The sequence below is a fragment of the Calonectris borealis genome, chromosome 4, assembly GCF_964195595.1.
Source record: "Calonectris borealis chromosome 4, bCalBor7.hap1.2, whole genome shotgun sequence".
In the NCBI taxonomy this organism is placed as follows: domain Eukaryota; kingdom Metazoa; phylum Chordata; class Aves; order Procellariiformes; family Procellariidae; genus Calonectris; species Calonectris borealis.
In genome coordinates, this window is record NC_134315.1 from 62,425,800 (window position 1) to 62,439,502 (window position 13,703).

General features: G+C 44.3%; 1 protein-coding gene across 17 annotated transcripts in view; it reads right to left on the reverse strand.

Annotated features, from left to right (window-relative positions):
• The window catches only part of ADGRL3 (adhesion G protein-coupled receptor L3), a 272,261-nt gene that overhangs the window by 41,112 nt on the left and 217,446 nt on the right, over nt 1-13,703 (reverse strand). For all 17 annotated transcript variants that reach the window (XM_075149833.1, XM_075149835.1, XM_075149829.1 and 14 more), the window contains 2 exons: nt 9,370-9,436; nt 7,895-7,986 (listed from right to left, as the gene is read on the reverse strand). In XM_075149833.1, the coding sequence (XP_075005934.1) occupies nt 7,895-7,986; nt 9,370-9,436 (159 nt within the window). The remainder of the gene's footprint in view (nt 1-7,894; nt 7,987-9,369; nt 9,437-13,703) is intronic.

Sequence of the window (13,703 nt, forward strand, 5' to 3'; positions counted from 1 at the left end):
TGAGGGCTATATAAGAGCAGCACTGAGCTGCCCAGAGGACTAGGAAGCATGGTGCTTTCTTACACAGGATCCAGGGAGATGCTAAGCCGACTGTCGGGCTTGTGAAGGCACAGTACTCCCTCTCAAGGCCATGAGACAAAAGATCGTAGCCTGAGCTCCTGTACAAGGAAAGTGAGGCAGGCAGTTTCTAATGCCCAGCTCAGTACTCTGTGGCTAACATCTAAACTTTGCACAGGGGGAGGTTTTCCAAGGGAGAGAAAAAGCTATTCCTCATTTTCAAAAGTACCCAGATCGTTTGGTCATCCTTGCAAAACACTCCTGTCAAGTTTTCTGGTGACAGAAAACACACTGCCTGCACGTCCCAAGCACTGTTAAAAGACACACTTCATTTCTCATCCGAGTTTATCCAGACCCAAACACTGACTTGGGGGCTCTTTTTGTTCCCTAGGATCAGATTAGCCTTTCCTGGAGCCGGAATCCAGGGATGATTCCTCTCCAAAAGGCATCCCTGGGGCTGCTGTACTCTGAGCCTGCTGTCCCCAGAAGACAGAGGAATCCAAAAACGCTGCATATAGCACAGCTGGCTGGGAAGGATAGATTTCCAACGCCCTATTCTTGAACAGCCTGCTCAGTTAGTCTTTCTATTTTGTTAGCAGGACTGTATGAAAATCTGAACAGACAGCTCATTCTTTACAGGCACTGCTGTTTTATTTAATATTATAAGGTATAGGTAATGGCCAGTCAGGATTTCGGGTCATGTTTAACAGAGGTTCACCATGGCTCCTGTAAGTGCTTGCATTCACTAGCTTGTGTTTCAAACCCTTTGTACTTCGTCCTTTCCACCACTCACACCAACGCATGCACCTCCTCGAAGCTGCATGGGTGCATGTAACCTCCTCCCCCTGCTTGCTGCTCCAAAGAAGGAGTCTGCACGTTGCCATAGACCCTCAGCCCTTACTTCTCCAGGAGCTGAGAATGCTGAAGATACAGGATTGGGCGCTGCACTGGGCACACTCCCAAGAGCCGGACCCTTTCATTGTACCATGTCCTCGCTGTGCACTCCCAAGCAACCGCAAATCCAGAAGTAATGAAGTATTAAAGTGCTGCTGTTCTGCAAGTCAAGTCCCCTGGGTGAACCCAATGCAATATTCAATTCCAGACCCTTTGGCATCACAAACTATTTCCAACTTGTAGCGTCTTATGATTAAACAAAAAAGATCTGGAAACCGATAGATAAGTTTAAGTCTCAATAGAAAAAGATGCAATAATCCTTATTGTCTCCCTACTTTCACTTGTTTCTAAAACGGCCAGAATAAAGCACAAATTAATCTTCCTTTAATAAAAGGATACCCACTACAAATTATTGTTCTGCATCGGTAATGTAAGCTCTTCCTACCGAAGGAGAACAAATCTTGCATTTTCAAAAGTCTAACTCGTTCCTCACTGCACCAAACCCAGGATGTTTACTTTTTCTGCATTTCAATCAGCTGAGTAAATAAAACTAGACTGGTAAACCTCTGTTCCTGCCAGCACAATACCGCTGTGTTAAATCAAGGATTTAATTTAAACATTTCCGCAGATGATTTTTGGAAGTTCTATTTAACCTTTGTTTTCAATTTTCTATCTAACTCTGAGGATTTTTTTATGATTTAAGAAAACCCACAGGACTGAAACAACAAGCTAATCTGGGGGCTGGGATTAGTCATGTCTCTTTAAATAAAATACATATGTTGAAGCAAGAAAATGAGCAGATAATCACTTACACCCATACAACATATGGGGAGAGTGGGATATGGCAACGGTTTGTAAAGGAGGCATATTTTCAAAAGGGGCTTCTCAGTTTTGTGCCTCACGCTCCTCATCCCTCGCCTCCCCCAGCCTGGGCCGGACTCCCTAAAAGAGCTTGGACTGGGCTTTGTGAAGTTTTTTATAGTAATAATCAATGTTGAGTCTTTGCGTTTGGCTCCTACTTTTGGCTTTTAGGTTGCACATTCTCAGATTTATTTCTGTAAGCCTGTGAGCAAGAGACTCCCAAGGAAGAAAAAAAAAAAGGAGTATGGTGTGAGTTTTGTTTCAAGTCACAAACTTGGGAGAACATATACTTTTTTATTTATCCATTAAATCAGGGCCGTGTGCCTTTAGCCCTGGACCATTTGAAGCTCCCATGGCAGCCAGCGAGCTGAGGGGGGCTCATTTTGGTCATTTGGGGATTGATTTCTGAAGACTGCAGTGCAGAACGTTTCTGCATCATCCCCATTAACGGGATTTCAGCGTGTGTTCTTGTGAATCTGGCCACAATACCTAAAAACATTCTCTCCTGCACATTCAGAATAAATACATTTTTTCCAGGGAATTTCAGGTTTTTGATATAGTGCTTATTCTATTGTTGCAGAAGATGGGATGGAAGCAGATTTCCACAAGAGGGAAGAAAGCTACAGTGATTAATGCCAGGGATTAAACTATCTCAAGGCCCCTAATTAATAGTGCCTCTTTAGCAACAAAAAGAGTTCCCAGCTAAGACTCTGGGTCTCCCTGTCTGAAAGAAAGAAAATTAAATTTCCAGGATGACTTTTGGGTGGGTTTCTATTGCACTGGATGAGCTTTTCTGACAAACCCAGGACTACAGCCCAACACGCTCCTCTTTGAAGAGGTCCCTACAAGCTCTGCTTTCCAAAGGGCATCCAGGTGGCCTATGGCACAAGCCAAGCCAAGCCAAGCTATACCCTAAAACAATAACACAATAAAATGGGACAAAAAGAGAAGTGAGCTGACAAAGCCCTTCGCCTCCTGCCTTCTTTCTAGTGGGTCGGCAACTGCACTTGGCAGCTACGGCTGACGCGTCGCCCTTCCAAAGTAAATAAAATAAAATCTCGTTGCCACATACTGCAGTGCAGAAGAATGTCAGGAAGTCTGGTCTGGCCGGGGGAAATGCTAACAAACCCAATCGCAGCCAGGCAGAGCCAGGGGAGAGGGGACGGGCACCCGTGGGAACTTCAAAGGAAAGGTTATGTCTGCAAGGAAGAGAAAGGATGGCTTCTGGTCTTTGCTAGGAGAAAGGAGGTTTCGCCCTCTCCCCTCCGGCCATTTGGAGACGCCCTGTGTAACTTCAGGCACAGCAGCTGCTTGGCGCCGTTGATGAATCCTTTCAATCCGCTTATAGGACTTGCCTTTTGAACTAAATAGCTGCTCTCCCCACCCAATTTTCCATCAATTTTCCATGTCAGTAACTAACGCGCCCCACATTGTGCACAATAACAGCATACAGGAAAGACAGGACCTCAGATTTCAGTAGATATGGTGAAGAGCACAGCTGGATTACCATCAGTGTAGCCCCTCTTTTTTTCCCTGTACTAACACCACGATGACTCGAATGAACAGTATTTAAATGGCTGCAGAAGAAGCACTGTACTGCCACACAAAGCAAAAGCATTCGGGGACAGGGTTCATCTGAAACCCGCCGTTTTGCACAGAGAACGGGGGTTAAGCATCTGGAAACACATGGATTGTTTGTCGTGCTGCAGCATCTGGCACGGGTCAGATGAAAACCTGGTGTATGAGGACCACAAGCAGCCACAGTACATGTCTGACCACCCAGAAAGGAGTTGATGGATGGAAAACTGAAGAACTGTGCTGAACTATTCACATATAGATGTATTTTCCTTTGTCACATAAGGCTTCCTACAGGAATGTGAATATAAAAAAGATTCAGTGTACTCCTGTCTATGACAGTCTGAGACATTTCGCACATCTAACATCTACCTGGCACAATGGAAAAGCGTGAAGGAGAGAATTCGAGCTGCTCGACTCCAGATATCACTCCACACGGCAGCAACCTCCAGTAAAACAGCCCCACAGCTGCTCCAAAGTATTCCAGCTGGTAACACGTCCTCACGAGGAGCCACCTGCTAGCAAGAGTGCATCAATACCGCACTAATACGCCTATAGTCTCCACCTCGCAGGCTATAGATGCAAGCAGCACAGCAGGCTTTTGCCATCCAAAAAGCTTGCGTAGTCCCTGGCTTGAAAGAGCTGTCTTCCCTGCAAGCTCATAAGGGCTGGGGGAATCAATCCTCTAAAACAACGACTTCCCGGGTCCATTTGTTGACAGTGAATCAGTTTGTGCTCATGAGCAATTTCGTGCACCCCTTGCATCTCACTTACGCTCTCAGATGAGCCATGAGCGAGATAAAAGTGATGTGGGCAGAGCTACTAAAGACTAAATGATGCTCCTCACTGCCCATCTCTGCTCACCTCTGTTTGCCAAAAAGCCGTGAAGAGATGATAGAGCAATGGCCACAGTGGACCTCAAGCACCCAGAAACAGCCTTTGGAAAAGGCTGGGAAGGAAAATCCTCTCCTGTTCCGTGTTTGGGGAGGCATGGGCAGAAGCTACACGCACCACCCAAGAGGCAGCCGTTTCAGCACCCTTGCCTGTATCGCTTCGTACTAAAGTGATCTTTAAAAGGCAGAAGAGATCCCCACCCTGGGTGAACTCTTAAAATTTCTGTTTAAACATATTGAAGGAAGAAGTCAAACAATTTTTTCAAAAGGTCCTAGGTAAAAGCATGCTACCCTTGGTGATGGTACCTACTGTGAAATGGAAGCTAGTCTGCCCTCCTGGCATTAGCAGCAGACACAGGAACTCTTGCAGCTCCAAACAACATATCCCACGTACACGAGCTCACATCTTCTCCTGGCAACGTGCCTCAAAAGCAGGACTAGAGTATGAACCTCGCTGTCTCAGTGGGTGCAACCCACTGAATCGGTTCAGTACCAACCCGCCATACAGGGAGGATGCTCTCGGCACAGGGGGAAGGCTGTGGCTACCGTACTTCCCTCTTGAAAGTGCTGGGCTAAGCCGGAAAAGTTAAGGTGGGTAAAAAATAAACCAGCTCTGTACTCATCAAATCTCTTGCTGGGTAACCCCTGGGTAACCAGTGCTCCACCACGGGAATGTCAGATTCTCCCATGCTGGCACAATAATACAGGGACTGTTCCTGAAGGTTAGGGAAGTTTATTTTTACAACTTTGCACAGTGCCTATAAATCTTTCAGCCACACAGCATCTGGTTCAGGCACTGCCCTTTGAATGGCTTTTCTGTTGGTGCAGTAATTAAAGGTATCCCAGGTGACACCTGATCCCTTATCAAGTTCATTAATTTAAGTGGAGTTATTTGGCTCTCTATTTTCTATACTTCATAATGTATTTCTAACCTTTAAAGTGACATAGGCAAGCACCAGATTGCAGAGGCGCTTATTAACAGCCTATTAAAATATTTTATGGCTTTTATTTTTATGTTGCCATAGGGAATCAAGTATTTTGCTGTTGTTGAACAGGCTCAGGATTTATGTTGCGAGAGCTTCACCACAGCCTAACACAGAACAGTGCTAGGAAATGAACTGGGAGAACAAACTCCCATTCAGCTCCCCGTGTGCCGTAAAGCTGTCACACGCAGATGGCAGCAAGGGGCCCTCCAATGCAGGCCCTCGGTTTGGTTTGGTTTTTTAAATATAAACCGATAAGACAAGATGCAAGGCTCTGGGACCATGTTGAGACCCAGCAAAGGCAGCGCACGTCTTGAGAAACAGCTCTGTCTTTTCACCAACTGTATAGCCCCATGGAGGTAAGCTCAGAAAGGATCTTCCTGGTCTCCTGTGAAATAACGTGCTCTGTGGCTTTTTATTCCAGAGCTGCGGTAGCATAGCCACATTTTGCAACTGAGGTAGAGCCAATGACTTTGGAAGAAGACCACGATCTTACCTAGAAGACGACTACAATTTTACCTAGAAGATGACTATGATCTTAACCTAGAAGTTTTCCAGAGATTGCAAGCCCCTCACATCCCTAGGAAAGCTCCCTCAAAGGTGAATTCCCTTCTCTGTTAAAAATCTGCACCTTCTCCTAACTCAAGCATATCCGATATTGAGACAACACATGCGTTGGATTTAGAGACTTAACTTTGTCCTGTTTTGGTATTCAGAAATTACAATCAAGACCTTTCTGAAATTCATGTTTTGATAAACTTCCTAGGGTGAGCTTGGGGTCTGCCTGAGTTTATATTATGTTTCTCTTATTTTTTCACGCATAAAAAATAATTTGTAATGAAGCAACATGTTTGGAAGGGTATCAGCAACATACTTAAAAATATTTTAATTGTTTGTGTTTTCAAAACATTTTAATGAAGTCAAATCAGGAATAGACACTCATCTGCCAAAGAATCTATAAAATATTTTACAATGACATTATAATTGATGTAACTGGTTGTATAAATTCCTGGCATTTTAAACAAAGATACTAGAGATTAGCACAAGCAAGATTATTCAGTAGGCAATTATTATTTCTGCTTCAATTATAAGGGCTTTGTTTTTTTTTTCCCGCAGTTTTTAATTTAAATGTCATACTGCAAGGCTTTCTAGACAGATTTTGTGTGGGTAACCTTAGAAAGACTGTTCTCAGCGAGCAATCCCATAGCACTAATGCATGACAAGTAGTCATATTAGCAAGTGTTATTAAATGTACCACTCCTTTAATGCCTCATCCAAGACCGAATGAAAGACTATCACACTGGGATCAGTCCTGGACATCCAGGAGGGACTGCTCCTCCAATTTAATCTTACAGCTGAGCGATGGCAGGAGAAACAGAGGCACAGAGGCTGAGCAGCCTGCCCGCAACCTGGGCAGGGACAGACACAGTGAACGAGCACCCTGCGGGTCCCCGAGCTCACTGGGGTCTCCTGCATTTGTACAGGCTCCAGTCCCCTTTCCTCCCAACCCTCGAAGAAGAAGCTGCACCTAAGAAACTAAAACTTCACTCAAAGGACCATGCCAGGTCATGGCATGCCAGTGACATTGCCAGCCTTGCCTGCTGGGGAAGTTGTAAGGGGGGACTGACCAGTTTAAATCAAAGCTGCATCTGCGAGAGCAGCTCAGCGGTAAGAACAACCACTTTGCTGAGAACTGCCTTGCAACTGTGCAATTCAGTCATCTCCTAACGAGCTCCCCTTGCACCTCTTCTCCAGCTCCCCCCACGGAAAAGAGGGGAGAAGCAATTTCTAGCCGTGTCACTCAACGCTCTCCTTTCCTGGGCGGGCAGCAAAGTGCTGACTCCCACAATTTCCTCCTCCTGAAGTTCATTAGATGGTTTTATTAATTAGCAGGGTCCCTATCTTATCACGTGCTGCACCTGAAATCCCACTTGTATTTTTGAAGTGCGTAATTAAAGCCAGAGGTACTTGAATAAACAGACACTGACGAAGACTAATATTCCATCAATACAATGAAGGAGCTTGCTAGACAGTAAGAAGCCCAGGCTTGGACGTTAACCAAGTCCAAGGGCAAAACATGCCTTGGCTGGTATGCATATCCTCTGATGTGGGCACCCCCAGGAAAACTGCCGGTAGCTTTGCTGAAACTAATCAGATCCTGGGGAGAATTTGGGTCATTAAATCTGTCAGGGGCCAAAACAAACAGAAAAAAGTAAGACTGCTGCCCTCAGAGCACAGAGAAATAGTAATGATCAACAATTTCAACACCTCCCTGTAGAGACTGCGATAATTAGCCGGTAATTATCGAGCACGATGTCCTTTTACGTAGAGGGACTAGGAGGTTACCTGCTTCAAGGACAGCAAATGCAACTTTGCTTCCTTCATGCATTCCATTAAATGGAAAATGCCACCACTGGCAGCCAAATCCCAATAAAGACAGTGCTTCATCATCAGCCACTTGTTGGTACCTATTAGAAACCACTCTGCAGTGCCATAACCCAACGCATTGCCCCTGGTTATCACTGCTGCCAGCAGAGTTGATTCTCCTGTACGCACCTCAGAGAGGAACGGGGGCATAAACAGCAAAAGACAAAAACAGGCAGAGAGAAAGAAAAAAACCCAGCCACTTACTTGATATTGTCAAGACATCCAGATTCGGGTTTCAGTATGGCAGTATGGTGAAACATTTTATAGAGAGCAATCCCAAGGAATATGACGTTAAGCTGCAATGGGGGGGAAGGAAAAAAAAAGGGTTACGTGACACGGCACAACATGATGGGGAGAAAGTCAGCTTCTTCTGCTGTAGGAAATTAGCTCTCGCTACAGTTTTATAGAGACTAAATCACAGAAAATTGCCAAGCATTTTATAAGGTGAGCTGGCCTATAGACTGCAGGACTGGTGATGCCACAGCGCTACCAAAGCCACAGCGCTATGTATGTTACTGATACGGGGCTGGTTCCAACATCAACTGTAGTGCTTCAAATGAAGTTATGGAAAATTGAAAATACTTGCTGTAATGGCTCTTCTGTGTCTGAGAGGTGTACAGTCGTGAAAAGTCATTCCAAGCATCTTGCTTTGCCGGCCCCATTGTAACGAAGCAAAAAAACATCTTTTTCTGTGAATATACCTTTTAAATACAGTGTAATGGGGGAGATGGGCAGGGAAATCACGACTGCTGAAGATGCTTAGCACAATGCAAAGTTGAAAAATAAAAAGGAAAAAGAGTTTGATTTGTTCTGTAAAAGATGCGATGGTGTTTCAATGCCTCAGTGTTAACAAGGCTGCCAATTCCTGGAAAGTTCCCCCAAAGTCCAGGCCAGGGTTTGAGACATAATCAAAAAGGGAAGATATCTTTTTATGAATGAATTGCTTAAGGGGAAAAAAACCCAACAGTTGTAGCTGGTGGCGCGGCCCGCTCCCTGATGTGGAAGGCTGCTGAAACAGCCCCCAGTTGCAGGAGAAGAAAGAGAAGCAGGGACAATGTCTGCATTGAAGTGAGAGCCTCTGGTTTGCTGTATTAGCCAAACTGTAGTCTATTCAAAACAAAGGATGGTTTATTTAAGCCATATTGTAGCGATTAAAGTATAAGAAAACTCTAGCTGCCTCTAAAATTGGGTTCTCTACCTTTGTTGCTGTGTTAGCTGATACGCTGGCAATGTGCTAACCGTGAAGTCACATGAGCTTCAACTTCTGCCAGGGAGGAAAAAACCCCATCAAACCTCTCTTCCAGTTTGGACTTTATTTCATTCCCCCTACCTCAGATTTCCCTTTTTTGCATGATCGATGCAAAGCTTCGCTCTGGAATTCAAAACCCGGGGGGGCAGTGAGGGGCATCAAAATAGAATTTGGCACTTCTAGATGTCCAACAGTAGAAACCAAACTCTGCAAGCGCCCGCTCTTGAAGCTCCCCAGCCCGTTTTGATCAAGTATTTTGCAATGCCAAGAGCCTCTTGTAATGAGGGTCTAATTGCTTGTGCCAGGTGGGGTCAAAGAAGAACATGCCTTTCTCAAATTAATCTGTGTAAATTAAAGATAAAGAGTAAAGGGACAGCAAAAGTTTTATTTCTTGACCTGAGAGATGGAGTAGTTAATTAGGAGTTCTTACCATAATTATCAAGGTTGCCGGTCCTATAAAGCTCCAAATGAAGTAGGTGTCAAGTCGGAGCCAACATCTGTAATGAAACACAGGGGAGAGAAGGCATTCAAGGACTGCACCCAGGACATACATCAAGAGTGAGCGAGTGACAGAGAAGAATGTGAGCTGCAAAACACGCCGATGGGAGACAGGAAATATTACATTGCTTGTTCATTTAAATGCTGAATTATGTGCCCAATTTCTGACAGCGCTATTGATGGAGTAAGATAATTACCTCTGGAGGAAGCAGGGAGAAAATGGCACAAGGCCTAGTTGCTAAGGCTTTCTGCATCTGTTGGAAAAAAAACCTTAAAACTGTGGGTTTTTTTAAGGAAGGGGTCCCATGAGCATCCAGGGAGTTTCTTCTTCGCTTTAAGCTCCTCTTCCCTCTCTGGCTCTGATGCAATGCAAGCTGTCTGTCAACTGTCAAGTGAGATGATGTTTCTCTGGCAAGCAGATGAGAGCAAATTGGGTGCAAATAGGAAGGACAATTTGGATAACAGAAGGCTGAGGTTTAATTAGGTTCAGCAACTTCCCCTTTAGAGCGTTTATTTCCCTGAACCTCCGGAGTGTTTTGTTTCCACTAATGTTTCGAGGGTTGCATATGGTCTGCGCTATCACATGAAGTTGATTCATGGCCTAAAACTAAATTATTAATCGCTTAATTTCAACCGCATTTAATACTCCCCACATTTTTTAAGGCCCCTGGGAAATTACATTTCCATTCCTAGTTCATTCTAGGCGACAGGAAGATAAAATGGAAGTGACTGGTTACAAGACAGACGAATATAAATTCCAAGAAAGTTTCGCATGATGTTTAAAATAATAATATCTTGTCGTGTTTGCAACACTGCAAATCACAGCTCCATTTATACACAGAGGACTAAGAAAGCATAAAACCACTCTTATACTAAACATCCGATGGAATTTCATAATTAGGCAAGCGACAGGAACTGTATATATGAATTTATCACGGTGGAAGAGAGAGCAGTTCTCACAACTGACAGTTCTAGTGCACGTGGTGAATGTTTTTTCCCTTCCAATGTACTTGGAAAGGTCTGTGCCAGCAGCCCCAGGGAAGAGATCAGCAGGAGCCGCCTGCCGAGAGAATAAAACATGCCTTGAACCTCTACGGCTGGGACAAGCCAAGATATGAATAAATTCAAAGATGTAGATAAAGCTTCTCACATCCCTCCCTGACCATATACATTTCAGGTCTCATCAGTGTTGAAGATGTATTGAGAGAGAGAGATATATATGGTCGTACCGCTATTTGTCACAAATTAAAATACTGTCACTTCCGTGACTCCTGAACTGCTTCTGCAGCTGTTCATCCAAAATCTACGTGTGACAACATCAAAATCTTAATGTGAGAGGCAAACAGAGGCTTTCAGAGCGACTGCAGGAAAATCTTGTTTCCTCTGCGGCTGCTGAAGTTCAAGGTGATTTAGATGCAGCTGGTAATGGAACAACACGAGTAACTAGAAACTATTTGAGTCTGATTTCCTATAGGAAAGGGTTTATGTGATCATGACATCTGTGTATCACCCATAATAACATCTGAAATGTCGCCCAATTGCAACTAGATTTGACAGAGGAATAGAGGTTTCAAGGATAATGAAGTCCCTGTAAAACGTCCTCCCCCCCTACCTGAAAAAAGACGTCCGCAGAGCAGCAGCTCACACATTACATGGCATTTCAGACTTTATACCTACCCCATCCCATAGGAAAAACGTGTAACTAGTGCTTATGCCTCAGCTGCCATATATAAATCAGGGAATACGCAGCCCCACAACTTTTTTCTACTGATAATAAGAGTGCTGGTGTGTGGGAGTGGACGCAGAGGGTTGGTTTTTTTTTTTAAATTAAAACGTTTTGAACTTTTTTTGCCAGTTTAACATTCAAAACATCCCCAGCCCCTGCTGCACAGCAGTCGGGAGCACAGTGTATTTTAATTACCAAGCAACTTGGTTTTCCTTCAGCACAAAGAGCGAGCTGGCACTTAGAAAGCCCAGAGAAGAGGAAAGACATAAACCCTCTCTTTACTCCTTAAAGCGTGATGGGCAGCCACATGGTCACATCTGATGCAGCTGTTTTTGAATGCATATAGATTGGGACACAAGGAAAATCAGTGAAAGCTGAAATACAGCACGAGGGAAAAGCCGTGCTAGGCTGAGCAAAGAAGCGTGAAGCAACTGGTTTCCTTTCCAGCCAGCCAAATGGATGACATTTTCCAACCCGTTCCCCTAAAAAATCTGTCTCTTCAGTTGTGGAGCACAATTCAGTGACAAGAGATGGATGCTGCGGATGGGAAACAGCTGAGGAGCCAGGTCCTGCCCTCAGGATAAGCTGGGGACAGGCATGGAGCAAAAGGGTCCCCCCTCTTCCAATGAGAGATGGCTTCATCTAAGCAAGAGTACAGCTTGCGAAAACCAGAGAAGGCTTTTTTCTGCCTCTCTGCACACTTTAAAGAACGTGATGTCATTTTTTATTTGTTTGAATAGAAAAATCGCCTTTCTATGAAACTGTGTATGGCACTCAGTCTTGGGCGACTAAATGGAAAGCTGCAGGACTGCCTCTAATCTGCAGAGGGACTTTAAAAAGTCATTTTTTTGTGGTCATCAGGAAGAGATGCAACTTTGAACCTGTTTAAGTCATATCTCATTAAAAATGCAAATTAAGACCAAAACAGCAAAACACAGGCATCCCGCCAATTGCGTTGAGGAGCTGTAAATTGCTAATCAGACAAGTACCACACTGAGCTTTTCTTCCCTTAAAAGACAAAAACCCACACGCACAATGAGCTGCATAAATGAGCTCCTCAAAACAAGGAAGCAATCAGACAACTCACTTCCCAAAGTTGCTAATCTTGGGCTGCCGAGTTACTTCTGACCCCCCATGCGCAGCTGCACTGTGAACACAGACTTGCTGCATTAAAGTTTAGACTCTGCTGCCATTAAGCAAATGAGCTGCTTCAGGGCTCAGTACAAGGCAGAGCGGATTATCTGAAAGTCCGTGGATGTAGGGAATGCTGCTCAAAATCCCATTGCTTCTTCCAAGAGTCACACCAGTGTATTCAGTGCTCGTAACGAGCTCCGTGGCACTGCTTTCCTTTACTTTTTAATTTCCTCCTTTTCCACAGTGACAAGTCGCTATATTCTCCTAAAGCTTTTCCCAAGTAATAAAGACTACAAAGAGTTTACTCTATTTTCTGCATGAAGAGAAATCAAATACTAAACTATCCCTGGTGTGCATTAAATATAACCAATAAACAATCATTAGCTGCCATTGGACCATAAAATTTGAAGAGCCCTAAACATATCATGTTGTTCATGGGAGCTCAGCGGTTTGTTTCACGTGGCTGTACAGCCTCCTTGTCTGGGTGCGGTAATGGGATATGTATGCACAAGCCATGCCTTTCAAGAGTGCAATATAGGTTCTGCTTAACACAGTCCAGCATCCACATTGCTCATGCTTCCTCCTCCAAATACCCGTCACGAACACTGAAAATAAAACAAGTTCAGTGGAGCCACCCAAGACAGACTGTATTGTTAGAAGCTATTTTCCGAGCAACATTAACATGCATAAAATGTCGGCGGCTGGCTGATGGACTTGGAGGCTGTGCACATACACCGGGCTTTCATTTTGCTTTCTGACAGCTGGATTGCTTACCATGTATATCCTGCTTTATAGCATACCAAAAGGCGGGGGGGGGGGGGAAGAAACAATAAAGAGATTCCTGTCACAATGAATTTGATCACCAGTGGATGAATATACCTACAAGTACGTTTTCTAAAATATATTGAACCATTCAATAGCCGTTTTCCTCTGAGATTTGTAAGAGGCATTGATATGAAACCCAGGACAGCATGAGAATATGGAATAGCTTCTTGCTGTCGATTTTGGATGCCCTGCTACTTGAGTGAGTCCTCTCAAAGAGAGGCTGCTAAAGTCTTAATGCAGCTTTTACTGAATTTCAGACACAAGTTATTTTCAAACACTAACAACAACTGCTAATGCTATTTTCCCTCTGCATTTCGCAGCATTGCTCACCATGATGCTTGAGATCAGATCTGGCCAGGAGATGGCCGGATTTGGGTAACACACAGGACAAGGCAAATGATGTAACTTTTTAAAACTGCAATCCCAGTATCTTCTTTTTTGCAGCAAAACTTGAGACGTGGCCATTTAAGACTCAGCAGCTGAAGACCTGGCCCATAAGAAATGGTCACTTGGAAGTTCATGTGAGCATCACCAGAATCACTTTGGCAATGTTGGGGGACCACGCTATCTGCAGTGGGGCT